At 43.0% G+C, this 27,512-nt stretch overlaps 1 protein-coding gene across 6 annotated transcripts in view; it reads right to left on the minus strand.

Moving 5' to 3' along the window:
• Nucleotides 1-27,512, minus strand: part of Hs3st5 (heparan sulfate-glucosamine 3-sulfotransferase 5) — a 250,082-nt gene that overhangs the window by 4,689 nt on the left and 217,881 nt on the right. For 5 of the 6 annotated variants that reach the window (XM_033763396.1, XM_033763393.1, XM_010614053.2 and 2 more), the window contains one exon: nucleotides 2,428-2,566. In XM_033763396.1, coding sequence (XP_033619287.1) covers nucleotides 2,428-2,534 — 107 coding nt within the window. In that variant the 5' untranslated portion in view covers nucleotides 2,535-2,566. Of the gene's footprint in view, nucleotides 1-2,427; nucleotides 2,567-24,912; nucleotides 25,043-27,512 lie in introns of those variants that run through there. The other variant, XM_033763397.1, reaches the window with a different exon arrangement.

The following is a 27,512-nucleotide window of genomic DNA, read 5'->3' on the forward strand; positions in this document are numbered from 1 at the left end:
TTTATTTCACTTAGGAGTATATCTTCAATATGTATCCATTTTCCTATGAATGAATCTATTCTCTCGCTCTTTATGGCTGAGTAATATTCCATTTTATAGAAAAACCACAACTTCTTTATCCAGTTTCCAACGGATGGGCAAATAGGTTGTTTCCAAGATTTAGCTATTACAAACTGTCTAGCACTTATTTTTTAAGATTTTTGAAACAATTCATTCCTGTTGTGGAAAGTATAAAAAATGAAAAGCTATTAGGAACACAGGGTTCACCAGATTTAACCCTTTTGAGAAACATAAATTTCATTTTTACAAATTTGTTAATGGTATTAATACACTAGGGCTCTAAACAGAAGAAATAAAATTATCAACAGACATGCAAATAGTTTTTCTTGTTCAAATGCTTTATTTTACTGCAATAATTGGCATGTAATGATTGAACAGCATGTGTTCCTTTGTGACATTTTCATGATACTCAAGCGTGTTTTTGATGGTGACATCGATAGAGTGTTATAGTCCTGTCTTTCAGCCCTGGGTTCTGCCTGGGACTTAAGTTCCATCTGCTAAGGCAGCCACCGGTGGACTCATTCTACGCATCTAGGATGATGCCAGTGCTGTCTTTGGGAGGAATGAGGGAGCTGCGCTTCACATCTGTTTCTGCAGTATTTAATTCTTTTGCAGAAGCCTGGCTAGAGAGGCTGGCAGGGAATCTCTGCCTTGATTGAGCTGGGATGGAATTTCCCCACCTTTAGAAAGGATCATTTTCCTTCTTCACTTCCTCTTTCTACTTCCTATCCTGGCAGATAAGACCCTGCAGCACAATTACTTTTCTGACTCCTGAACTCGTCAGAACATGTAAAGACAGGTGAAAAACAGCACACTTCGCCCACATGCTGGAGACCAAATTCTCATCATGAGTTCCTGACCAGAACACATACACTGAAAGTGGAAGACACAGTAAGGCAACCTCAGCCTCCTTCCCAACTCTCAGGGTCTTCAGTTGCTTATACGACATATACATGTGTCAATTTCAGACCTATATCTGTTCAAACTCTCAAGTGAGGGGCTTCAAGAAAGCCCCCCAAATAACCTGATTCCTTATAAAAAAGTTATCCCATCGCAGACTAGAGAGCAAGTTAAAAATGAAAAGAATCATCAGCTAAATACTGTATGGCCATGTTAATGACTGCTAGATCAATTACTCAGTTAAAGAGCAAGTGATTGGAAGCTTATTGAAGAAATCAATAATGAGCTGACAAAACATTCCACCATGGACACAAGACGATGTGACCACTGCAAAGCTTTTTACTAAGTGCTTCTGGAGGAAACAGGGGGTACAGACCTCAAGCGAAAGCATGCAATATATTTCTCCCATGGGAGGTAACAACTGCAGAAGATTTACTAAAGAATTCTGTGTTGAAAACCATCAAAGGGATTCAGTTCAGCAGGGAGAATGGATAATGGCTACAGGAAGATAAGAAAGAGAACTATATATTATTTTTGACTATCTGAATAATAAGGTATATAGATTAGTTGTGTTCTGCAAAGAAACTGGAAAAGCAGATATTTTCACCTTAACATGTACCCGTGTTTCCACCAACAGGGGGAATTGAGCTCAAAGAGAGCATACGTCACTCTCTGCGGTACCAGAATGAATTTTAAAGGGCAAAGAAAGAAGCTTCCCATTTCTGAAATGAACTCCCGTTTTCCTGCCAATCACACTGGATGCAAAGCAGCCCAGAAGCACTTAGCAGACAGTCAGCTGATGTTGCCGGGACTTCTGCGATCTAGTATCTCTCAACTGTCTGCATATTTAGAGTCAAACCCTGCCTCTGTAATTTCCCCTCCACGGATTTCCCACTGCCTTCTTGGCAATTTGTCTGAGTGACAGCCTCCTTGCCTGGTGTGTTCAGCTCCTGAAAACCAGAGCTAATTAACATAGGTAAAAATCCACACCTGAAGCCATCTTTCGAGCCAAGGGATTGCAAACCCGTGAACTTCTTTATGGAACACACGTAATTCTGACACTCTTGAGAGCACGTTAGCTGTGCACACCTAGATTTCAAAGTGAAGAGACACAGTTCCAGGAATGCTGTTTTGCTGTGGCCAGAGGTCAACACCAGACACACAGAGACTGCACTATGCTCTAGTAAACATTAAAAAAAACAAAACAAAACCCACATAGCTTTGCTCCTTCTCTGAAAACAAATGTCAATGTACACAGAATACAAATGGATCCTGAAGGAGAACCTTGATTTGTGCCACTTGGATCTGCTTTTTAAAAAGTCTCCATAAATCAAAATCAATAAAGCAGCAAAATGTGTTTCCTGGGAATTCTGAGGGGAGAAAACAAATGCATAGACTTCAAGTTACACCCTAAGGAAGTTTAAGTCGAAAGCCATGGAGTCACAGGGGCTGTGTTCCATAACCCACCTATCCAAGCTCCCAACTCTGGCAACTAGATACAGGAGACTCCCGACAGCGAGGCTTCCCAGCACCAGGAGCTTCTGTCTCAGCCACACCTGCTGTTTGAATAGCATGGCCCTCCATCAACCTTCAGGACTGCAGAAGCCTGCACAGGGAGAGAACACATCATCAGCGGCCATCCTTACGAGCTGTCAACTGTCACAAATCCAACCAGAGGTGGAAAACGCGGGTGATTCAGTGACACATTCCTTGAAAAACAGACCCACACCAAGCCTGGCAATTTGTGTGGGTTAACAGGTACTTAGCAAAACTTACCTCTGTTCCTGGCCTGTGTTATAAGATCAACTATTACATCTAGGGGGGAGATATTTTTAGAATATCTTTTAGTATGGTGAATGTTGAAATCCCAGTTCAGTGAACTGTCACCCTAGCAATAACGATGTGTTTTACTTACTTTTTTTTTTTTTTTGTACCAGGGATTGAACTGAGGACCTTGCGCTTGTGAAGCAGGCACGGTGCCACTGAGCCCCATCCTCAGCCCAACATATTTTTGTTTCATTTAGTTTTGAGGAGAGAAAAGGGTGAGATCCAAAGGGACTGCTTCTTGAGGTTGTCAGTGTAACTATGGGTACCCAGTGTTTGAGGACAGAGGCTCTGAGGACCTTGCTGTTTTTGTTCATGCTTGCTCTCTAGTCCTGGATTCTGAAAACATGCACTGCCTAGATGCTCAGTGAATTTAACAGGCCTTGCCCATCTTTCCAGTTAACCCTAGAAGCTTTATTCTTTCATACCTGAAATAAGGCCAGCTGGGGAATGTGGGACTTCCCTAGTGCTGTTATTAAATTTTAGGAAAAAATGCAAGCTCCCAATTCAAACTTTCTTATTAAAAATTCAATCCAGTCCCCCTTTCAAGAGAAGATTGTTTGCTTCTTACTGAAACTCAAAATGCTAATTCAAGGAAAAGGAAGGTAAGCAAGTGATGGTTAGAAACTGCTCTGCTGCAGTACATTCTCCGTATTTGCTATGTGAGGGTTTCTCTGTGAAAGGGAGATACTAGGACTGGATGATGGGTCTATTTTCCCGTTCTTCACGGTTCTAGAAGTGTTAGAGGATGTACGTGAGAAAGTCCAAAAAGAGAGGACTGACCACAGGACTAAGGAATTATGAGGCAACCTGAGAACACAACTCGATTCATGTTGGGGAAACAAAATTAAGTATAAGGTCAGAGAATATGGGCTCTGTGAGCTTTTGTTTTCGTTTTCTGGGATGTAGACATGGATTGGGGAGGAGATGCAGGAGGACATCCAGGAACAGCAGCTACCGGACACTCAGGTGGCAGACGCTTATGAACCTGCCTGTGTGCTCAATTCTGATTGTGTACCGGGGCTACTGAGAACAGTGCTCAGTAAACAGACACGGTTCTTGCCTCACAGGAATCTTCAGTCGAGGGGAAGAGACCGTGTTACAGCAGTGAACTTATATGGGGCTAACATACACTGAAAATCGCAGTGACATACACCAGTGCTTACAAATGGTATTAAATGTGACAAAGGGAAATTATAGGATCCAGAGAGAAAGAGTGACGGGAGGAGCCCCCCACCGCGAGAGCCGAGGACACCGGAGGCGACACTGGAGGGGAACAGCAGTGCTCACGTGTGGGACAGGGTGGAGTTCTGGTGGAGGAACCTGGACTCACTCAGAGAACGGGGAGGGAAGGTGCCCGGCTGGTCTGAGAAGCGAAGGAGGGTGGGTGTGGCTGGACTAAGGGATGGAGGGGAGAGAAGAGGTGAGGGCAAGCACAGAAGGAGCATCAGGAAGGACCTCCACAGTGGCCTACATGGCTGGGCTTTGACCGGCAGTGCAGGTGGACGGGAAGGGCAGTGAGCTCTGTTGAAGCCTGCTGTGGGGCAAGCCCGCTGTCCAGGTGGCTTTGCGGAAATTTCCAGGAACACCCTGGGACACGGCTGGAGTTATTTTCATTTCCTGGACAGGTAAAGTAAACTCAGGATTTGCCCTCACTTGCTTCCGTCGCCCAAGAGGCAGGTAATATGGAGGCAACGGCAATGCCCCATGTGGAGTGATGGGCACATCATGGGCTCAATCTCCTCTCTCCGGGATGACGTCCAAAGTCCTCGGTGAGCGCACACGCCATTGGCACAGGGCTCTGGGCCCAGTTTAAATGCAAGTGCTGCGGCAAGACCAGCCCCCACTTAGACACTCCCTGATGGCCGGGCTTCTGCAGTGAGTCTGAGCTTTCTTTTCTCACCATAAGATAGGATAAGCTCTGTCCACCCCACACCACAGTGCTGGGGGAAGAACACGATGAGGGTTCAGCAAGTACAGTTGCACCCTGGTTTGTATCCTTTGCATTTTAGTGTGAATGGGGGGAACCTGCATTCCAGGTGAGTGCTGTGACAGAACAGGGCCATCCTGTGGCTGCACATGGGAGCGATGAGAAAAGTGAGGGTAAAGTGTGCTGTCCCATGGCTTCCGTGGGGCGGGGGCCACCAGCTTTGCACCGAGGGCCAGCAGAAGAGGCTGGAAGGCTAGCTGGCTTTCTCAGCTACTTAAACTGGTACCCATACTCTCCTGCTCAAAAACATTGCACAGTGCAATACCCACTTTCACCAGGTCATTGCCCATCTGTCTGTACATAGATATGGCCCAGCCATTCTTCAGGGTGTGGTATGCAGCAGTTTCTCCACCAGGCCTTCTGTAGCTGATGCTTCAGCCCAGTTCTCCTGCAGTTCTGCTGGACTCTAGTTCTGATAGTCAGAACTGCAGTCAAGCATTTCCTACCATCTCCTAGCAAAGCACTGCAAAGCCAACCAAAAGATACTGAGCCCAGAATCAGTGTGCTTTGCCACATAGGCCAGTGGGTCTCCATTGCAAGCTTGCAGAGCCTTCAGAAGACACACACCTACTACAACCCTCAGAGATTCCAATTCAATAGGTCTGCATCAATCCTACATTTATAGTATCAGAAGAAATCACAATGTTCAGTACTATTTTCTACCATTTTGTTTTCCTCTTTAGCCACTAATGCCTGTAAACGATTTCGATTTAACTCCTTGCACTTCATTTCTGTTTAGGCATTTAGTATCTCCATCACTGCAGTTATGTTCTCCATGTTCATGTCTGTCTTAGTTACTTCTCTCATCACTGAGACAAAATACCCAAAACCCAAAGTTAAAGGGGAAAGGTTTATTTGGCTTACATTTCATAGAGGTTTCAGTCCACAATCGGCAGGCTCCAAGGCAGGGTGGCAGTTGGAGAAACAGTTCAGGGCGGAGGAAGACAGCAGAAGCAACAAGGGACCTTAGCAACATCTTTCTGCCCCTTTTATCTTATTCAGACCACTCAGGGTGGGTAGTCCTCACAGCCTTAATCCTAGAGCCCTCGGCCTAGCCCCACCAGGAATCCATCACACACTCTAGATTCAACCACTGCTGAGAGAGCACGAGGCGTTGGCGGGACATCTAAACACAAGCTATAATGATACTCAACACTCCAAGTTAAAGGAGGAAAGGTTTATCATAGGTCACAGCTGGTAGAATTTCAACCTATAGTCAGCCGGCTCCAAGGCAGGGTTGCATGGCAGGGGATTCACAGAGAAGGAACAGTCCCTGGAAGGCAGGGCAGGAAGAAGGCAGCAAAGCAACAAACAATGACTGCAACAGAAGTGGCAGCACCCCTTCTGTCCCTTTGTATCCCATCCACACTACCCACTCTTTGGGTGTTGCCATCCATACCCAGGGTGAGGCTTCCTGAGTCCCAGCATCACACTCTTAATTCTGGTATCATGCACCAGATCCAGCCAGCTCTGAAAAGCCCCACCTGAGTGCATGAGGCTTTGGGGAAACATCTAGATACAAGCCATAACAATGTCCTCAGGCTTGTGCAACCCGATTAGTCTTCTTAAGTGTAGGTTATTTTGTCCCTTGCCTGTTTGGCTGGTTCACTATACAGAGTCCAATTTCTTCCCCTGGAAAGGGCAGCCCCTTCAATCTGAGGTCCCAGTGTTGGTAGCCAGCTTCTTTCTCTCTTAGGAGGCATCTGCCTGGCCTTTGTGCCTGTCAGGTCTGCCTCCTTATTGCTCCCCACACACCCTCACTTTCATATCGATGCCTCTGTCAGCGTCCTCACCAGCCTGGAATGTCTTTCCTATCCTTCCTCCTTCAGCACTTTTAGAACCTACTGATGCCTTCCTGCAAAGGTGGTCTTGGTAGGTATGGAGTCTGGGGGAAAATCCAGTACAATTCCCACTGGTACTCAGAAGGGGTGAGGTCCATTGTGTAGCTCATTATGGGGCCAGATGGTAAAGCCGGGCCTGGGAATAAAACTTGGAAGACCTTTGCATGTAGGCAATGGCTGAACTCTGCCTAAAGTGAGCAGGTAGGAAAAAGAGGAAAAGAGTGACAGAGAAGGTGATTTAAGGGACCCCCCACAACGAAACTGTCAGCCCCCTATTGTGATGCTCAAGTCATCTCTGTAGGCATTAGGCCAGTGGTGGCGAGCCTATGACACACGTTCTGCAGCAGGCACACAGAGTCCTCTTTGTTGGCACACAAGCTCAAGCCAAGGCATGAGTTGCTTTTTCTACACTAAAACCTCAGTATTCTGGTTTAATTGCAGCGTTGGCACTTTGTGATAAAGAAGTGGGTTTTGCATTGCAGTGTGGGCCCTTGGTCTCTAGAAGGTTCACCATCACTGCACTGGTCTATTAAACCTGACCAAATAGAAGGTGGTTATTTTTCTTCTACCACCAAGGATCTTTTGGTCTCCACCTATAGGCTCACCCTTCACGATAAGCCCGGTTATTCCCACAGAGGCTTTCCTCTGCAGAATAAGTTGCTGCTACGCATCCAGCCTCCTGATGCCAGAGATTGGGTTTTCTCTCTTTGGGTGATCTGATCTCACCAGGCTTTCATTTATGCACAGATCTAGCTCTTGTCTGCTGCATTAAGCCCCACAGAGCACCTTCACGTCTGCTGTGTGGCTGAGGAGAACGACATGCTTTACCTCAGCTACATGGGTGAGCTGCCCATGGTGAAGCACAAAGACCAATGGGTTGAGAGTCCAAAAGTTTGTGTCACATTCTGGTTTAGTTTTGTCAGAGAAACTTTTTGAATTTTGTTTGCCTTATCTGTGAAATGAACATAATAGTTTCTCTCACAGGGTTGTCATGACGGGTATGCTGTGTAAGTCACTGTGGGAAGAAACTTTTGAACATCTGAGCACTTTGCAAAAATGAGGCGTGATAAATATCTTCAAAACTAATTCAGCATGAATTAGTTCTCGCAATGCATTTTAAAGAGGAAAAAGTAAAATACAATTCCCATGAACAATAGAACTGGATTGTGAAAATGTAAGTCTATTCTAAGCATAAATAACAATGGAAATTCCTATTAAACACAGAATGCTGACACTATACTGTAGTTTGTGTGCAAAGTAACATCTTTGCAGAGGTGTGGGCACTCAGGCACACAGAGCAAGTATTTTTGTTGAAATGAAACATCCTGCAACTTTTGAGAAAAGAGAAAACCATGGCAGCAGTTTCTGAGATTCTTCAGCAGGACAGGGCAGGAAGCAAAGCCCAACCCATTAGGTAACTAGTCTCTGACAGTATGCTGCCTGAAAAACCTGTCTCAGCAGAACCCAGACGCTGCTTCAATTTAAGATACAAGATGTCTCTTTGGTTTTCTCAGAAATCATGAAATTCTCAAGAGTCTGGCGGGAAGGAGTCTCAAAAGTTGGAGCTGCTGTTCTAGGCCTAGGAATAGAAGTCACGGAGAAGTCACATCAGTAGGCTGTTCCAGGCAAAGTGGTTCAATTGGACAGAAGGTTAACTGCTGCTTCTCCAACCTGCTGGCCAACTCCAAGGGGTATTTTGATAATCTTTCATCAGATAAGTTGTACTGATTATGGGCAATTCATATAAGTTTTTTAAAGTTTGTAATTTATTTTTTATATATAGAAAAGGTTAAATACTCATACTGGCAGTTCAGACCTCCCTTGTCTCCAGTTTTTAATCTCTACATGTTTTTTATTTTGTGTGCTAAGACGAGCCCAACTGTATTCTGTCCAGACCAGTAAAGCTTTATTATACATAGTGTCTTAGCACAGTATCTAAATAACAGAGCACTGAGAAACTGTAAGCTGTAGAGACATGGAGCTGTTTCTCTAACACAGCACTAAGCAAAGAGAGAAATGATTCACAAGCTGAAACAAAAAAACTCAGGGGATTAAAGAACAGTAAGGCGTGTTCAAATCTGCTGAAAGATTCGTGTGCATGGCTATCGCAAGCCTCGGGACCATGCAAATGGTAACAGGAGCAAGAGCAGCAAGGACATTAGAAAGATCAGAGCTGCCATGGCAGAACCCTTCCAAGGAATGTACAGTCTCCTCCTGAGCATTAGCTCATTGATATCAGGCAGTGACCTCACCGAGTGGAGAAGAGTAACATGTGCTCCTTTCACATTTATCACCTGGTGTGGTACAACAGATTTATAAATATTATCTGTTTTATTTTTTCTAATGGAAACTGAGGAGCAGAGAGAGGAGCAGATTATTCATCCCTAGTCATGTGGCTGGTAACTGAAGAAGGAGGATTTAAAATCAGGGTTATTTGACCCCTAAGGAAAAGACCCCTTGATTGCATGCCACTTACAGTACTTGGGGCTGTCACCAGCAAGACTGTTAATAAATGCTTGTTCACTGATTGATGAAGGCAGACAAAACCACTTAACTCCACCCAAATAACCTGCCATTGAACCCGGAGACAGAGGATGGGGACCTGGAAAGAAAGAAGAGTGAAAAAGGAAAAAGTTTCCATGAAAAGGCAGGCAAAAGAACTATCTGGGTGGTTTCACTTTGTTAAAAGGAGGGAGGGACTATTAATGATAGCAATAATAACAATCAAAGGTAACAATTTCTGAGTTGATGCAGTGATTTTCTTTACTGTACCATTAGGAATAAAACTGACAGGAATCAAGAGAACCTCTCTTGTTTCACTCATAGTTCAAGAACTGACTTTCTCTCTGAGAGACTTTTACAATACAAGGGCTGGTCAAAAGTTAAATCAGAAATTTACAATAGTAAAAGACTCTTTGGTATTACTCCCCTGCAAAATACTCCCACTCCAAGAGCTGGATTGAGGGAGAAGGCTGGGTCAGGAAAGGGGGAGCAGTGCGCCAGCTCTCCAGGTGATGTAATCATTCTGCACTGCACACATGGGCTAATGAAAAATTTAAAAACTAATAAAAAACTTCCTTGTTTTTAACAGTCTTACCTCACTGTCCTTGCCATTTTCTTAAGCAGTTATGAAGGTCTTTTTTCATTAATGTATTTACGTGGTGTGATAAAAGAAAACCAGTGCGTGCTGCTATAGAATGCCATGAAAGGAAAAGCAGGATCACAACACCATTACTGTCTTTGTTCTTCACTGTATCTAGTGGGTCTGGCACTGTGAGACTTCTGACTCTTCCCTCAGATCAAAATGACCATGAAAGGTAAAAGTTTAAAAGTATACTCATTTTAAAATATACTGCAACTCCACATACTCCCAAATACCCGCAAATACAAATGGCAGCACTACAAACTTAAACTTCTTTTGAATTGGCTACGGTCTGCTTTGCTTCAATGCCCTTTTTCCTAAGGTCCCCACACCCAGAACTCATCAAGACTGTAGAATGGGGCCGATAGCCCGCCCTATGGCGCTACTGTGAGGAGTAAGTGGGATTCCTGTTGGGTACATAACAATACTCGGTGTGAGCCACACCTGCATCCTCCCTGCTCCTCCCAGGCCTTGGTTTAGTTCCTACCTGGTAGATCACAGGCTCTCACTTTAGGTTCCCAGGAAAGTAGTTCTTGATCATCTTGGGCTGGCTCAGATGCCGGCCATCACAGCATCTAGTACGTAATTCTACTTAAAGTCTAATGTAATCGTCTCTGCTTCCTCGTGTGTCCCTCTAACCAGATTTTCAGTTTCACAATAATAAGAAATGTGTCTTTCATTACTGAATCATCAGCAGCACATAGGGTCACAGATTCTCAGTCAATAGCTGCTGAGTAGCAAAATCAGTTAGATGGAATGAGCTCAGAGACCCTAACAGCTATGGTTGTCCACCACATCTCTTTGACTAGATAGGAGTCCTTTGTCCTGCAGCTCTGTATGAGTCTACCAAGTACTACATGTGTATAACGGAACTCATTTTCCCCATCTTTTTATTTTGAAAAAAAGTTGACTACTCAAAACACTAGTACTTACTAAATACTAATGTTTTACTGTATTTCCTTCATCCCTCTTCCGATCTTTCTATCACCACATAAACATGAATTATTTGAGAAGAAGGGGCAGCAAGCAATACTGCAGGCAGAAGCAGCATGAACTCCTGCCTGCTGCCCACACAGCCCAGCATCAGAAGAGGAGGAGTCTTGTCCCAGTGGCCTCGGGAGGTGAAATGATCCACTCAAAGATTTAAACTACTAAATCTGGAATTGTAAAAGACTAGTTTTAGACTTTCTACATTGTATCACTCTACCTTTCTATGAAGTTTATGTAAAACTGCAAGCATTAGATCTATGGATGGAAATAAATATATACTTCATCTTTTCTTAATCTTCAACTCGTAAATTCTAATGAGTTGAATACCAAATAAAAAACAGAACAAAAATAAAACAGAAAACCCAGAACCAGAGAACAAAACTTAACCAATTGTCCCCAAATCTTTAGCAAACTAGTAAAGGAGAAAATGTTTTTAGAAGATTTCTTGTCTTGTCTCCTACTTTACTTTGCTCACCTTCTTTAAAGAAAGAAAATTAAAAAAAATTACTTTCTAAAATGAACAGTGGAGATGTGATGCCCAGACACTCCAGTGCTAGAATTGTCTCACTGTTATTAAAAATTATACAAATGTATAATTAAGTAAATTAAGACAAAAGAAATAAATATTAAAATCTTATTATTTTCTAACTGCTTACTACATTTTACTACTAGTTATGTTCTTGTGGTTATTAACTCTACTGTATTTGTGTGGTGGAGATACAACACATCTTTTCCCAATTTCATACCCAGTGAATTCATTTTGGTAGTTAAAAATTTTACATGCAGTCAATTCATTTGGGGAAGTGGCCAGGGAGGGAGGATCTACCCAACAGAATCTGATAAATACTACAAATCATCCTCACTTGCCAAAATTTGGTTAAGTGTTGGTGTGGTTACTTCCTTGTCGCTGGGACAAAATACCTGACACCCAAAAGTTAAAGGAGGAAATGTTTATTTTAGCTCACAAACTTTAGAGGTTTCAGTCCATAGGCAGTTTGTTCCAAGACAGGTTGACACAGCAGAGGGGCATTGCAGAAGACAAACAGTCCATGGCAGGATATGCAGGAGGCAGCAGCCTGCCTTCCATCTTTCCCTTTATAGTCCATCCAGGCTACAAGCCTATTGGCTGGTGCCACTCACACCCAGGGTAGGCCTTCCTGTTATCCACAATCAGAAGGAGTCTAACCCAATCAGCGGACTAATCCAGTTATGATAAAGGTCTAGCAGTCTCTCAAAATTCCTACCTATGAGCACATGAGGCTTTGGGGGAACATCCCGATATATGCCATAACAAATATTTACCAGTACACCACTTTTTATGCCTCTTAACCTTTCTTTTGTACATTCATTAATTAGGCATCACCAAGAACTTAGTAAGTGTGCTGAATGGTTCCAAATGTGTGTAAAAATGACAGTGGGCACTCCTTCCCTTCTCTTCTCCTTTTAGCCTTCTCCCCTATTTATCTGTCTTTTTCACAGAGCCCATTTCATTTCTCCTATGATCCTTTTTTATCTCTCTTCACTTTTTTAGTTCCCTATATCCTCCCCAGCTTTTCCGCCTCCTTTCAGTTTCTCCCTAAACAGGCCACTAACTCTATTCTCTAAATAAAAATCTTAAAGAGAAGAGTGTACAGAGCTTTCCTCCTTAAATAAAACTGATAATGAAATTGCATTTAAATATCTTAGAAAGCTTCATAATTATTTAATAAATCTATAATTCGCTTGTATGCAAAATGATACTAAAAGTCTTCCATTTTTGCAAAGATAGGCTACAATTTTCTTAAGTTGCAATACTAAAATTAGTATTATTGACAAGAATATATGTACAAAATCAGGTACACAATCATCAGACTTTGCAGCCTTAGAAAGATAGATCATACAGGAGATACCTTTGTCCTCTGAACTTTCTTTGGAAGCCAGAAGAACTCCAAAATTCGACACTAACCTCTTATGTTATTAGTCATCAATAAATATTTACCTAGGATCTGTTATATGTCAGGTACTATGGACATCAGAAACAACATGGAAAACAAGCAACACAGATTCTACTGCATTATTGTTGTATTTTCTATTGTTCAAGTTCAATTTTGGAGAGCAGTGTAAAGAAACAGCATCTCCCATTGAAGATAGAGTCTAGATCCTTTTAGATGGTAGTGAGAAAGTAGTCCAAGGGCAGGGTTTCCTGGAGCAGAGTGTCACCTAAAACCCACATCCTCCTTGGAGAGACTTTGTCTCCTACCCAGCTGGCGACAATCAAACCACTTTGCAAACAGTAGTACTCTTCCTGCGGCAAGATTGTTTTCTTCAAAAACCCCTGCAAAGTGAAGACTTCCCTGGGCGTGTTTGTCCCAGAGGTCACCACAGTGCCCAGGCACCAGGTGGTGACTTGTGCATTCGTGTAGGGATCCGGCTGATGCTCTGTGGGAACTATCTTGAAATTCTTAATAATTCAGAAGAGGAGTTTCAGCACTTTCCTTTTGCCCCATGCCCCCAGTAATCACGTACACAGTGCTGCCACCAGGCTTTCTGGACTTGGGAGGATAGATTATTGGTATGAGGCGGTGGTCTTCGTGGTAGCTACCTCTTCCCTTTCCAGGCACTTGTAAGGACAGGCAATGTCTCAGCTCTGCACAGAGGAACACACCCTGCACTCCCATCTATAGACCTCATCTCTCCCTCAGTTCTGGGGTCTTTCCAAAGGAAGTGAGAATGGTACCTGCCCTTAGGTACGCAGTATGACCACAGAGCCGAGAGTGCTCAGCCCATCACCACAGTGGAGGAGGTGCCACACAGCGCTAGTGTTGGGAGACCCCCACCCCACTCGTGAGCATGCACACAGCAGAAGTTCCCAGAAAGTGGTTGGGGGAAATCCTATGAGGCGGACAGGGAAGTATCTTTATCAAAGAGATAAGATGCTGCAGAAATCTTAGGATGACACATCCGCTCCTACCATGGATTGAAAACAATTCCCCACTTCCTTGACCCTTAAGGGAACCAAGAAGCTCAAACTGTATCACACTTGCTGTGCGACTTGGAGTAAATCACTTAACCCCTCTGATCTTCTGATATTTCACCAAAGAAACAAAAGCCTCTCAAGAGATGAGTTCAACAATCCCTTCTGGGTATGAACTTCTCTTATCCTGAGTGATTCTATCAGTTTAGTGCTAAATGTATGCAGTTACAATGAGAGATTAATGCATAAGGAAGTACAGACAACAGCAATGGGGGAAGTCAGTTCCTGAAGTTGATTTTAATTCTTCATATCTTATTCTCCCCAGTTTTGAACAATCCTGACCTCTTTAACGATGGTTGTACCACACTGACTGTGAAAAACAATCCACTTCAAAGGCATGAGGTTTCTTTGAAAAGATACTGGCCCTCGAGAAAGATTCTACTGAGTAGCTTTCAGTTTGCCCTACCACCAGGAAGAGCACTGCAAGCACATTTTGAAAAAATTAACCAAGGGCAACTGAGAAAAACTGTCATAAAGAATTTGCTTTGCTTCTGTCATAACAGTCACATAGGAGCTACATTAAGAAAGCAGTAAGTGTAGAGGAGCACAGGAGCAGTTTCAGGATGTGGCATTCGCCACATGTCTAGGCAAATGCGGAGTTCTGGTTCAGATTAAGAGGAAAATGGACACTTTCGTCAGCCGATTGAATAGAAAAGGTGTCAGTCAGGACTCTCAAACTCGCTCTATCAGACCGCCAAGGAAGCTCTTTAGCTGTTTATTTCTGTAGTTAACCATGAAAGGTCAGTGTTGGAAATGAAAAGGCAAGGCTGATGAATTATACAGAGCTGCAGAGTTCAGCAGTGCTCTGTGCTTTATCCTCCTGGGCGTTATCGCAGGAACAGCTTTGAGAAAATTCCATGTTTCCAAATGGTTCTCCATTGCTTCCCGCTCATTCAGCTTTTGATATCATACATACATTATTTATCACAGCTTCCATTATTGCATTAGCTGCAGTAGTCTGCTGGCTCTGGCTGCAAGATACTCATTTTGCATTTGTAGCTACAAAATTTAAAAAGGTGTCTTAATTCTGCATCTGTTCAGGGGTCTCACTTAGTAGAACGATACCTAAAGGAGAGAGAATCCTGGAATCCCAATTACTCAATCACAGATCTCACTGGCATGTGTCACAAATGCGGATAGACGGGCGTCCCCCACTCACCTTCAGTTTTTGTTCCATCTCATGAAATAGTTGTTGGAGTTGAGCAAATTCATCCTGCTGGTGAGAGCGGAAGCTGGATCTTTCTTTCCCTAATCTTGTAATTATAGAGGAGAGTGTGAGCGCAGAAAAAGTAATCATATGGGTAAATAAGTTAGTGATGTGAAGCAAATGATCATCTGGTGACTTAGGCTCGTGGAGCTAGAGAGGTCAAGTGCACTGCAGGATGGTTTCCCTCTGTTCCGCACCGCTAAGGTCCGTTTTGCAGTAGTGTGAACCCATGTGTCACATTCAGGACTAATGTAGGCACAGATTTTAAAATCAAGGGTAGTATTCACTACCAGGAAGAAAGTCAACTCTTTAATCTTATTTGTTATCTTATAAGCTTTTAAAATATATTTTGGTGAGGATGAAAGAAATAATGAGCATAAAGATTTTTTTTCAGTGACAAATACATGAGAAATATATTGGTATTTTTATCATTATTATTTAAAAGAGGCATACAGAGAGGTAGAATTGGAAAAGTACAGGCTCGCAGTGTGTTGGCTCTCAGAAGAGAGGCACACTGCAGCCTGGAGCTAGGGATGCCTGTGTGTCAGGGTCAGAAATCTGTGGAATTTGTAAATCCACAGCAAGTTTGGGCTTGGTTTGCATGAGAAAAATTATAACCCATCCAGAGGTAGAAGGATAATGGCACATTTTATAGTGAAATGATGGCCCATTTATGGGGAAGGGCAGGGCCTAATCTGTATGTACTATTTAAGACCAGGTTTCAATTTTGGGTGTGATGGGCCTGGAAGGAAAGAAGCATAGATAAGTCTGTGGAGTAGACATGGATGTGAATAACTCTGACTGAGTCCTGCCTGAAATAGCAGCCTTCTTAAAGGCACATTTGTCAAAGGTACGATTTTCCTTGTTTTCTTTATAGCTGTCTTTATTGTTTCTATCCTACCTCACCCCCACCCCGCTTCTGAGACCTTGGTCTCTTACATTCAAGGGATGGAAAGAGGCTGAGCTCTGTATTCTCATGGCTGCTTTAGGCTGGGGAGGATCCTGACCTGCCTGGCCAGAGACCAAAATCTCACCCTGTCGGACAGACTGGGAAAGAGGACAAGGGCATCAGCAAGTCACTGACAGGTGAGCTTCATTCTATAACCATGTTAAACATGCAGGGGCCAAAAATTAAAATAATACTGGTGAAGAGCAGCTCCAAAATGTTGCAGAAGTCAAACAAAATTGAGCAAAATTTAGCATAAGTCTTTTATCTTCAAAATTAACATTTATTTGTTCAGAGGTTTTAACCCAAGTGCAACAGGTAGAGTTTAAGAGCATGTAGACTCCTCCCTGTTTTGTCAAAGAAATCAAATCTCCTCCTATTTTAATTGTGACAATGGCCAATAAGGACACTAAAGACATCTACGTTGTTTTGACTACTGGGACATTAACATTCTTACTGTAGGACTGGGATCTGTATCTGGACTGTGTTTCGTAGACCTGGAGGCCTTTTATAGTGACTGGCTCTAGATAATATAAACATGCAAGATCTGAAGTAGACAATGGAAAATAACTCACACCAAAACACAACAAAGCTTAGTAGCTAGAATTTTACACTGCTATTCTTATCCCATAGACTCACCTATGCAATAAGCCACATCCTTCTGAGGGCTATGTGAAAGTACATTAAAATAATAAAATACCAACTGAGTGAGAGAGGCCAAAGGACACATTTTTGGAAAAGCTAGTGGACTGGGAATCATGATTTCTCAGAGCCGCAGGCTAACTAACATGTTATAGGTATAACTAGAGACAGCTGGTAAGGCTGGCATGGTATTTATAACCCCTGTTTATACACAGCTCAGCTTTCTGTTTTTATATTATTATTAATTATTCCTTTTTTGGTGGCACTTTCCTACTGGGTGTTTAAGAGAAAGTCAAAGTAAGACTTGGGATAGTCCAAATAAATCCATCTAAATATATTTGCCAAGGTCAGTTAGGGCTCTCGGGAGTCGTTCTCAGGGCCATGTGAGGAGCCTCACAGATTCTCTAGCTTCCCATCTGCCAGCTGTGTCACTTACCAGGAAGGGTCACTTTCCTGCTTGGCCATACAGCTTTCCTTGAAAGTGTGGGAGCATTCCTCTTTTCATAAAGTGACCCTTCTTTCTGCAAAATGCACATTGGTTGATTCCTGTCCTCTGGGGTCTGATAGTTCCTTGGTCTTGAGGTTGAGTGAGCCCCCAGAGTTCCAGGCCCTTGATGAGGGTTTTGTCATCCCTCCTAAGGCAAGGGCCAAAATGCTGGCCTTCTCCATCTTTATCACTGTTAGCTGTGGTCTCCAAGCCTTGGTTGTTGAACACCCAGAAAGTCAGTTACACCTGCCTTGAAATGGGAGGAGTGGGTCCTAATTCCAAGTATTATAATCCTTTCTGATATTATTGAGGCAAATATTGAGTATGACCAGAGAGCAGCCATCTCTTCCATTCTCATGGTGAGCAGTGCTATCAAGGGACAGGGTCATTCTATTTGTAGGTTATAGCCCACCATCATAACATACTGTGTAGATTGTCTTTTAGAGTCATATTCCCTGAGAATGTTATCAGACAACAGTTACAAAGTTCTACAAGAAAAAAGAAAAATAAAAAGAATAAGAATAAACATAGCATTTAGGAACAATTATGATGAAATTATTATATCAAGACCATTAAGTTCAATTGTAGGGCTGGGGATTTAGCTCAGTGGTGCTACCGACTGCCTCAAAAGTGCAAGGTCCTGAGTTCGATCCCCAGTACCCCCCACCAAAAGTTACATTATAGTTCTTACTATCCTCTTTGCTGTCACCTTTTTTCCCTTTTAATGTCCTTAACACTAAGCTATTTCTTTTGTAATGACTGAAGGTGAACACTGGTTTAATCATTCAACATTTTAATTGAAGAATTAAACAACTAGCAGACTGACTACGCATATCATGAAAATACCATGTTCAAATTACCACATTTGATCTTTTAATATGTGTAATATAAATTTAAGTAAATTTGTACAGGCATAACCTCTTAAAATGTTAAAGAAAGATATTTTATTCACCACTTAATTATTATTAAAACACAGTTTTCATAATGTTGCATCCATTGGTGTGGCAGTTTGCAGTTTTTACAATTTTAGTTTTAAACACTTTACTGTTTCACAATGAGGGTATGAGGAACACACCTATTCTCCTTCCATCATATGGATGAGGCAGCCAAGTCCTGGTTTGGCTGTGGTACCTAGGTTGACCCAAATTACTGGCTTAGTTGTAATGGGTTGTATCAAGACATCCTCTGAAAGCCTCATGTGGTCAGAGGTGGGGCTTTTCAGAGATATCTGGTTCTAGAGTATGGGGTACTGGGATTAAGGGTGTGTGAGTACTAAATTAGTCCACTGACTAATAGTTCTGGGTAGGATTAAGGGTGCCCCACCCTGGGTGTGAGTGCTACATAAAAGAGTGGGTAGCACAGATGGAATATAAGAAACAGAAAGATGGTCAATGATTGTCTCTTGCTGCCTCACTGCCTTCTCCCTGCCATGAACTGTTTCTCCATTGTGATGCCCCTCTACCATGCTGTCCTGCCTTGGAGCCAACCAACTATGGAATGAAACCTCTACAAACTGTGAGCTAAATAAACCTTTACTCCTTTAACTTTGGGTGTCAGGTATTTTGTCCCAGCAATTAGAAAAGTAACTAAGACAGTTACCCACAAATTAAAGGAGGAAAGGTTTATTTGGCTCATGGACTGTAGAGGTTTCAGTTCATAGTCAGCTGGTTCCAAGGCAGGATGGCATGGCAAAGGGGCACTGAAGAACACATGGCAAGGCAATGGGAAGCAGAGAAAGATCAAGGGAGGAGGGCAGAGGAGATGGCCACATCTCCAGTGACGACCTCCTCCAACCAGGCTTCACCTCCCACTGTAAATTTACTGTAAATTCCTTAGTAAACTAACCGACTGATGAGGATCACAGCTCCCTGATCCAGTCACTTCCCCAAGCCCCAGCTATGATGCCTAAGGGGCTGTGGGGGACATCTAGGTATTAAATGGTGCTGACACAGCAATGGCACGGGTGCCGCAGCAGGCACTCAGAGCCCTCTCTTGGCACGAGATCCAAGTTGTCCCAGCAACTAAGCATAGATATTCAGGTTTAACTGTAATGCTGGCACATTTTTTGATAAATAAATGGCTTTTGGGTTGCAGTTTGGGCATTCGGTCTCTAAAAGGTTTGCCATCCCTGATATAAATCGTTAGCAGCAGAGTTCAAAATAGAATCTATCTGTTTTTATCTTCAGTGTTTGTGTTGGGAAAATAACTGTCTTTCTATGAGAATTTGACATTATTTATAGTTTTTGGACTGGATACTTAAGAACACAAATTTAATCTTTGGGTAGTACAGGGTTTGAAAGAGTGCCAAAGTAATTTTTAATAAAAATACTGGGGTTAGAAGAGATGAAAGATGTATAAAATAATTCGGGATTAGTGAGTATTAAAATGTTCTTCTCTCTCTCTCTCTCTCTGGAAATATCCTGGTAGAATGAGAAGGATTACAGTAGACTTAGGAAGGGTAGCAAAAAACAACAATAACAATAACAACAACAAAACCAAACCAGTTAACTGAATAATTTCTGAGAATAACAATCACTGTAACAGTTATAAAGTTTGAACATTAACTTCAAAACCCCTCCCAACTGATGGGTTAAATTTTTGTAAGGATTTTCATTCCATATTGATTTTCTAAACTCCTCTAAATTTACACATCATCATCATTATTTTATATAATAATTTTTAGATTTTGGCATATTTATCAAGGTTGTCAATGTTCTTTTTAAAAATTGGTTACTAGCTTTATTGAGATATAATTCATAGGGAGCTACCATTTAAAATGCACAATTCTAAATATTTTAATAGATTCAGGGTTGTGGAACCATCATCATAGTCCACTTTAGAATGTTTTCATCACCCCAAAAGAAACATTGTGCCTTTAGCAGTACCTCCCCCATTTCCCTATCTCTCCATCCCAGCCTTAGGCAACCACTAATCTGCTGTCTACCATTCTTTTTGGCATCTCAGTCCTGATTTTCTTCTGCAAGAAATTTCACCTCAGCCCTTCTATTTTCCTCTCAGCAAGCAAATTCTGACATTTCATACCCAAAGCAGAAATATTTTAATTTCTTCTCTTTCCTGAAGAGTTTCACTGAGCTGTTTTCTCCATTAGATGAACTAATTCCTGAAGGATTTGTTAACTACTGAGATGAGTAGCAAGACTGAGGTAGGATAGAAGAAATAAAGATAGACTGAAAAGAAACAAGGACAATCATAATCTTAAAATGGAACGTTTAAGAGGACAGCAACTTCAGGATACAGAGTTACCCACGGTTACTCATATCTGTACTCCATGAAGTTGTTGATGCTCCTTTTATGCCAGGCCCATCACACCTTTCTCAGTGAGTGAACTGTTGATTTTCTCCCGCAAACCAAACTCAAATTTTCTGTAGATTCACAAATTCCACTACCAAAAATTTCCTTAGGCCAAAGTATAGTGTGCTCTTCTCTAGAAAGCCCACACTGTTCCCTTTGAGTGTGTACTTTACATTCCTCCCCCTAAACCTCCTTATGCTTTTTACTGGTGCATCCTGAAGATTCTTTGGTGATGGAGTCAGTGAGCTTGCCCCCTGCTCCATAGGTGGGTGTCCTGGTTCCCCTTCTGCTTTGGGGACCACCTCAAACCTTGTACAGTGGAGCTGACACTTGGTTTAAAAGAAGTCGTTAAGATTTTCTTCTCAGAGTTAGTCTTGTTCTGTGTTCTCAATAGCTTTTACGATGTTTAGCATTCAGTAAAAACTTCCTAGGCTGAGGACAGCACCAACTCACTGGGACCAGGGAACTTACTAAGGGGCCGCCACTGGGCTCTCGTGCATCGAATGATGTTACAGAAAACAAAGGTGGGCACTGGTCACCCGTGGTAAAGACTGATGTTACTGAGTAGAACTACTGCAGGAGGGAAGAGAATGACTTTAGTATAGGAAAAAGCTAAGCTCCAACTATGTTCAGGTGATGGGGTGTTTTTATGAGAAAATAAGAGAAGATAAGGGAGCCATGTGGTGAACTGAGGGGTCCAGCTAAGTCAGGGAAGTGGAAAACTACAGTGTGGGAAGGGAGTCGGTCTGTGTTTGGAGCATCTGGGTTTATTAATGGGCACTCACTGGGTTGATAAATTTCTCATACCTTCAGGATAGAAGACAGTTTTGCAAATTGGATCTGGGAATGGGAGAGTAGGGAAGATGGAGATAAACAGGAGTAAGAGGTGATAGGTATATGTACCAGTTCCCCAAATGACCATATTTACTATGTATCACAAATACGTATCGGTACTAAACATGGGCAGGAACAAGGCACTCATACACATTAAGCCCGATAACTCCATGGAGACTGGAAAACAAGAGAGGAAGCAAGGAGGGAGAGGAAAGAGAGGGAAAGAGGGAGGGAGAGAAAGACAGAGAGCAAGACCCCTGCAAGGACGTTCAGGAGCCTCTGATCCATGGTGGCTGGAACAGACAATAACGTAATCACTGCACCGAGCTGTCTGTTGGCATTTTAGGTAGGACCAGAGTCATCCTAGGGACGCGGCTCCAGCTGCTAGAGGTGCACTGGACTCTGTGAGCTTCTTAGTCTGCACTCTGGAGTGGAGGTGGACACCACCGGTGCTGAGCCTGGGGTTCTTACAGGCAAGTCGAAGCCTCAGGGGAGAAGCGGTGAGAGGAGGAGGCTGACTCGGGTTCGGGCAGGAAGACTTTGCAGTCATGAGCACCAGAGGTCAGCCAGGCAGCTCTTGACCCTTGTAAGTCCCGTGCTCGTTTCGGGCCAGAAATCCCGGCAGAAGTTCCAAGATTATCTCACAGAGATGAGAACAACAGAAGCAGGACTTATTCATTGGGCACTTACACTTGTTCTATTTGTAACATACACAACCCCATTTAATGACTTTGTGAGTTTGGTGACTGCCACACTCATTTGCCAATAAGAATAAATATGCACAAACTTGTAAAACCGGGGTGGTATGTTTGGGGGTTATTATTGCAACAGCTGATATTTAATTTGGGTCAGATTTTCATTTTATCATGAATTGTTCCCCTGCTAATTATACAGTATTATTGACATTAATAAAATAAGTGTTGTATCCTTTTAAAAGTAGAATATCCTTTATGAAAAGTCTTTGGGTATAAATTCACTCAGTTTGTTTAAGTACGAATCTCATTTTCCATGCTCATTTCACAGTCTGGGTGCAGAACTCGAGGAATTTTCTTTCCTGCATGACCCATTATCTGTGCTGCACCACTGCCTTCTGGGCTGCACTGCTGCTGACGAGAAGTCAAGCTAACTACCTGTGAGTCCTCTGAAAGAACTTTCTCTCTGGCCTTTCTGCTTTTGAGATTTTACTTTTCTCTTCGGAGTTCTGTAGCATTGCTATACTTTGCCCTTCTGTGTATGTTTTCATTTATCTTGGTTGTGGTCTGCTGTTTTCCTGGTTCTGAGGATAGGGTTCTCGGGACAGTTCTGGGAATTTCTCATCATCTCACTGAGTGTCCCTCTTCCTTATCCTGTCTCCTGACACATGCTGAGTGTCATTCTCGGTACTCTTAACAATGTTTTCTATCTCACTGTCTATCTGGTGGGCACTGTAGTTTGTTTCTTAAGAATGCTTTTCTAGTTTACTATCTTCACCATATCTGATATGCTGTAGAGGATGTCATTGCATTTAAGTTTCTGTTATTATGCTATTTTTTAGGATCTAATTTATGCTAATATTGGTCATGTTTACGGTCACAGGTTTCCTGTTTATATTTTAAGCTTTGAAACACTTTCTTAAAACACAGCTATTTTGTACTCTGTCAAATAATCTATATTTGAAATTTGATGGTTTGGATTTTTCTTTTGTTTCGTGGTCTGATATCTTACTCATAATGCCTTGCTTACTTGTTCATTTTGTGATAGTTCTCTGGACTGTTTATTTTATCAGAAACTTTATTTGTTGGTATTCTTGGAAGCCTGGGCTTGGGCCGAGTTCTTCCAAAGGTGAATACATTTCCTTTGCCAGTAGCCTTAGAACATGTTCTTTGGGTTCTTTGGGATCATGCTTGAGGATTTTTTTGCTTCAGTCCTACAGTAGAAACTAGAACTTCAAATTCAAGCAATGATCATTGTGTGATAACTGATCCCCAAAGAATTTTGTGCCAAATTGATTTCCTCTTGAAATGTTGGGGTTTATTTTTAGTTTATTTGTACATGAACAGCATAGGCCCCAGAGTACTGGTTTTCTGGGAGCCTTCTATTATTTCCCCTGCATGGATGTGGTCCAAGGCGGAAGCCCACAGGTAGACCCATCCAGCCACCAAAGTAGAAGCCAAGGACCGTGGAGTCTGGCAGAAATTCTCAGGTCAGTGCCTACTTTGGAACTTGCCTCCCAAGTGGATTCCTGTATTAGGTTCCACTTTGTGGCTTTGTTGTGTCCTTATTTTCAAGAAGCCTCATAGATGCAGTTATGTATTTATAGAGATATTTTAATTATTTCTCCAAATATTTTAGTTATTTCAGCAATGAAATTGGTTATTTTTTGTCTCCTTTCTCTAAGCTCATGTCACTTTCTTCCCTCCCCTCAGGCCCATCGAATCTGTCACTCAGCCAGGAGAAAATTTGTCCTTTTATAGATATTCAAAGAAGTTTTGTGTCTTTGCTTCATTTTACACACTGACAACAGCTTCTTTCAGTTCACGAGGGGAAAAGCCTGATTCCACTCAGAATGTACTCTGAAGCGATACTGACTTGTACTCCAGGCAGTGCAGATTTCTAAACCCCACTACCTTTACATCTGGTGTTGCTTCTTTGTTTACGTCATGCTCTTACAAGGCAAAAGGACCCTACAGGTGGTGGCGAGACTGGACTTTAGGCAGACATCCAGGGGGCCACATCTCTAAGCCTTGCACAGTAGAGTGCGTTCTTCAGCAGGTAGTGGGAGGAGTGGCTTGAGATTCCAAGCAAGTGAAAAAGAGATTTCCTGTGGCTAGCCTGAAGATGAAAGCATGCAGAGAGCAGCCTGTAGGAGTTGAGACAGATGCCTGGCCAACAGCCAGCAAGGAATGAGGTCCCTGTCACTACAGCTACAAGGAACTGGATTCCACCAACTCAAGAATAAACTCGGAAGCAGAGTCTTCCCTGGTGTTTCCACAGAAAGCCCAGCCTAGTTGTCAGCTGGACCTTAGCACTGAGACCCAGCAGAGTCCAGCCGATCCCGCCTGGACTTCTGACCTGCAGAACTCTGAGCTAGGCCCGTCGTTGCTTCACATCGCCATGTTGTCACCTGTTGCGTATTAGGAGAAACTGAGCATGGGCGGCACCACTGTGTGCATTTCTCTGTCATCTGCAGCTTTCATGAAGAGGAACGAAGTAGTGATTTTTCCCTGAAGCTTTTTGTTCACAGAACACTCGGTACCAGATGGCAAAAATGCCCCTCAGAGAGACACACTGTGTGCATGGCAACACTCTTGCTGCTTACACTTTGAACAGAGAGGGCACGGTGACCGCGTGTGCCTCCGACACAGAGGCAGTGCTTGCAGTTATGGTCCACAAGCCACGGTCTTCACTGTGCCTCTCAGAGCAGCTGAGCCCAGCATCTTTCCCCAACCAAAGCCATGGCCCCCAGGGTCGCCCAGGGCTCTGACAGCGCCTTCACTCCCAGACCTCTGCAGCAGGACAGGACGGAGTCACTGGGTGCTTAGCTAGGCAGGGACCTCCCACCACTTCAGTTTCTCCTGTGTGGCTGCCCAGCTCCATTTCTTAGGGTACAAAGGGTCCACCCAGACTCCGGATTTGGCAAATATTCATGGTTTCGAAACATGACAGGTCTTTTCCTAGTTTCTCTTATGTCCTTCTTTGCGCTCATGCTGGCTTTTCTATTTCCATCGGTAGAGATCACACTTACCCTTCAATATTCACTTAAGTGTCAAAAATCCAAGCAGAGCCGGACACTTCCTCTGCTTCGTTCCCCATGCTCTCAGACACAAGTGCTCCTCTCTGCAGCGTGGATGCTGTGGCATTGGGTTATTGACTTTCAGCACCAGTGTCCACAGGGGTATAAACTTCAAAGTGCACATGGTTCATTAGTAGATGTTGGGCCTGTGTTTGCAGAGTTGAGGCCCCTGGGGGGAAAAGCAAGCCAATCGAGTGACATGAAAGGATAGGGCTTCTTGCCCTCTCACTGTACAAGCCAGGGCATGGCTCTTTACTCTCCCTTCAACAGAACTGTGTGGCTTCCGTGTTTCTCCCAAGCATTCACAAGCGAGTCAGCCTTCACTCATCTCCACTTGCTTCAAACCCAGACCATTTCAAAAGGATCATCTCTGCTTGGGTCTGACACCCTCACAATCTGGCACATGTGTCCACTTAAACTCTCACTTAGCTGCCTAAAAATTGCTTTTTATAAGCTGCTCCCCACCTACAACCCAGGACAGTATTCTTCACCAAATGGAGATGAGCCCACAGTGTGAAATACTCACTGGATTGAAAGACAGGATTGAAAAATGGTAAAATCTATACATCAATTCCATGTTGTACTGCGAGCTTGTCATACTGGGTAAAATAAGTTTCTCTCTCATATTAACTCCACCTGTCTCTTTTTACCTTTCCTATCAAAGTTTCTACAATTGAAAATGACCTATGCAATCTGCATTTGTGGCTGGCACAGCAGTTTGCTGGACTGCACAGCACGAAGTTGGGCGTCTGGATGTGGCATCGCCATCCACATCTTCCTGTCCCTTCTTCCAGCAACCTCCATGGTCACATCCCACAGCTGAGGCATCCTCCGTGGCCAGATTTCTTCAGAATCCCAACACTCTCTTATGCTTGAGCTCTGCTCACAGTAGTTCCTGTGTGACCTTTTTTCTTTGCTTACCAATATCTTGTGCCTTCTTTCAGGCCCATGTTAGCTCCTCTGCCCACAAGAAACCTCCTATTCCACCATTGAAAGGGATTTTTTTCCTTCTGAGGGTGGATTCTGATGTGTAGCTATTTGTGAATGTATTTTTTTCCTCTTCTGTCACATCCTAACTATGTATAGGATAGAACCACTTAGTACACAAATCTGTACAAACCTCTACAAAGAGCAAAGTGGCTTCTATCCATCTCAAAATGGCAAATGCATAAATTGAACGGAAGAATTCTGTTTCAGGACAAAGCACATAGGTGTGGACTTGTGTATGTGTGTAAATCTCTGTACATGTATACAGACTGACATGAGTGTTATTCCATAACTTATTAGAGATGGATGGATTCCATGAGGCTTTGGAGAAGTGTAAAGGATCAGAACCTGCAGAGAAAAGAGGCTCAAACATTAGAACTGGGGACGACTGCAGCAAGTACTGCACCCATCTCACTGTTCTTACAGATGAGGAAGGAGAAGCTGGAGAGGTTCAGTGATGCTTGCTGGAAGGGAAGGTGCAAGAGAAACGTGTTGCTCCATCTTCTGTGCTCAGTGCAAGCCTGACACGTCAGAGTCACAGTCACTAACTGAGCACACGAAGGAACACAGTAAGCCCAAGTGAGCGTGAACGGCGCCCGGACTGCGTATGTCCTCACTCCCACTGCAGTGCTGTTTTCACTGCAGTCAGTGCATGGGAGGGGAAGGAAAGTCAGGAAAACAAGTAGAAACTGTATCAAAAACAGCATTTTAATCAGTCATCAAAGCAGCCTTGTAGCAGTTTTTCTGGCAATGGCACTTGGGCATGTGTGGACTTAGGCATGGATGACACCCTTCTTTCCTGGCCAGATGACCCTCTCCAAGTTGGGTTGTGCTTTTCTTGCAGTTCTTTATCTTGTAGAACAAAGCACATATGTGCCTCCTGCAATTTTCCTAATAGTGATGATAGATAATTCATTGATCTCTCTGTTCTTTCAGGTCTTGGTCCCTTCCATACATGCACGTGTTGCTGGATCTTTTATAGAGCACCACTCCCACACATAGCATCAAATTCTCAAAGCAAACTTATCTGGTTTTTATTAGCATCCCTACTTTGAATTATAGAACCAAAAATTCGAAGAAGGTAACTAGTTTTTGTTTGCTTTTGCAATAATGAGGATTGAACCCAGGACCTTTTCACTAAGCTACATCTCCAGCCCTTTTTGTGTTTTATTTGGAGATGGAATCCTGCTAAATTGCCTAAGCTTGGCTTGAATTTTCATTCTCCTGCCTCAGCCTCCCAGGGTGCTGAGATTGCAGATATGCACCACCATGCCTGACTTCAAATAAATTACCTTAAGTTGACCTAACACCATACAGCTAAGAACATTGTTGCCTTTGGTGTCTTCATATTATTACAAACATTACAATCATTTCTGCTAATATTTCCCACTATCACTTGTGAATAAGAACACATACTCATTACCACAGAGGCATTGGACATGGTCACCGGTCACCAGGAGGTATTACTCTCAGTTACTCTGAAGATTCTCTTTAAAAACAATCTTTGCTGTTTAATATGTATGGAAAGAAAGTAACTTTTTTTTTTTTTTTTTTTTTGTTTGAGG

Source organism: Fukomys damarensis, unplaced genomic scaffold (genome assembly GCF_012274545.1).
Source record: "Fukomys damarensis isolate Sample0158 unplaced genomic scaffold, DMR_v1.0_HiC HiC_scaffold_14, whole genome shotgun sequence".
Classification (NCBI taxonomy): Eukaryota; Metazoa; Chordata; class Mammalia; order Rodentia; family Bathyergidae; genus Fukomys; species Fukomys damarensis.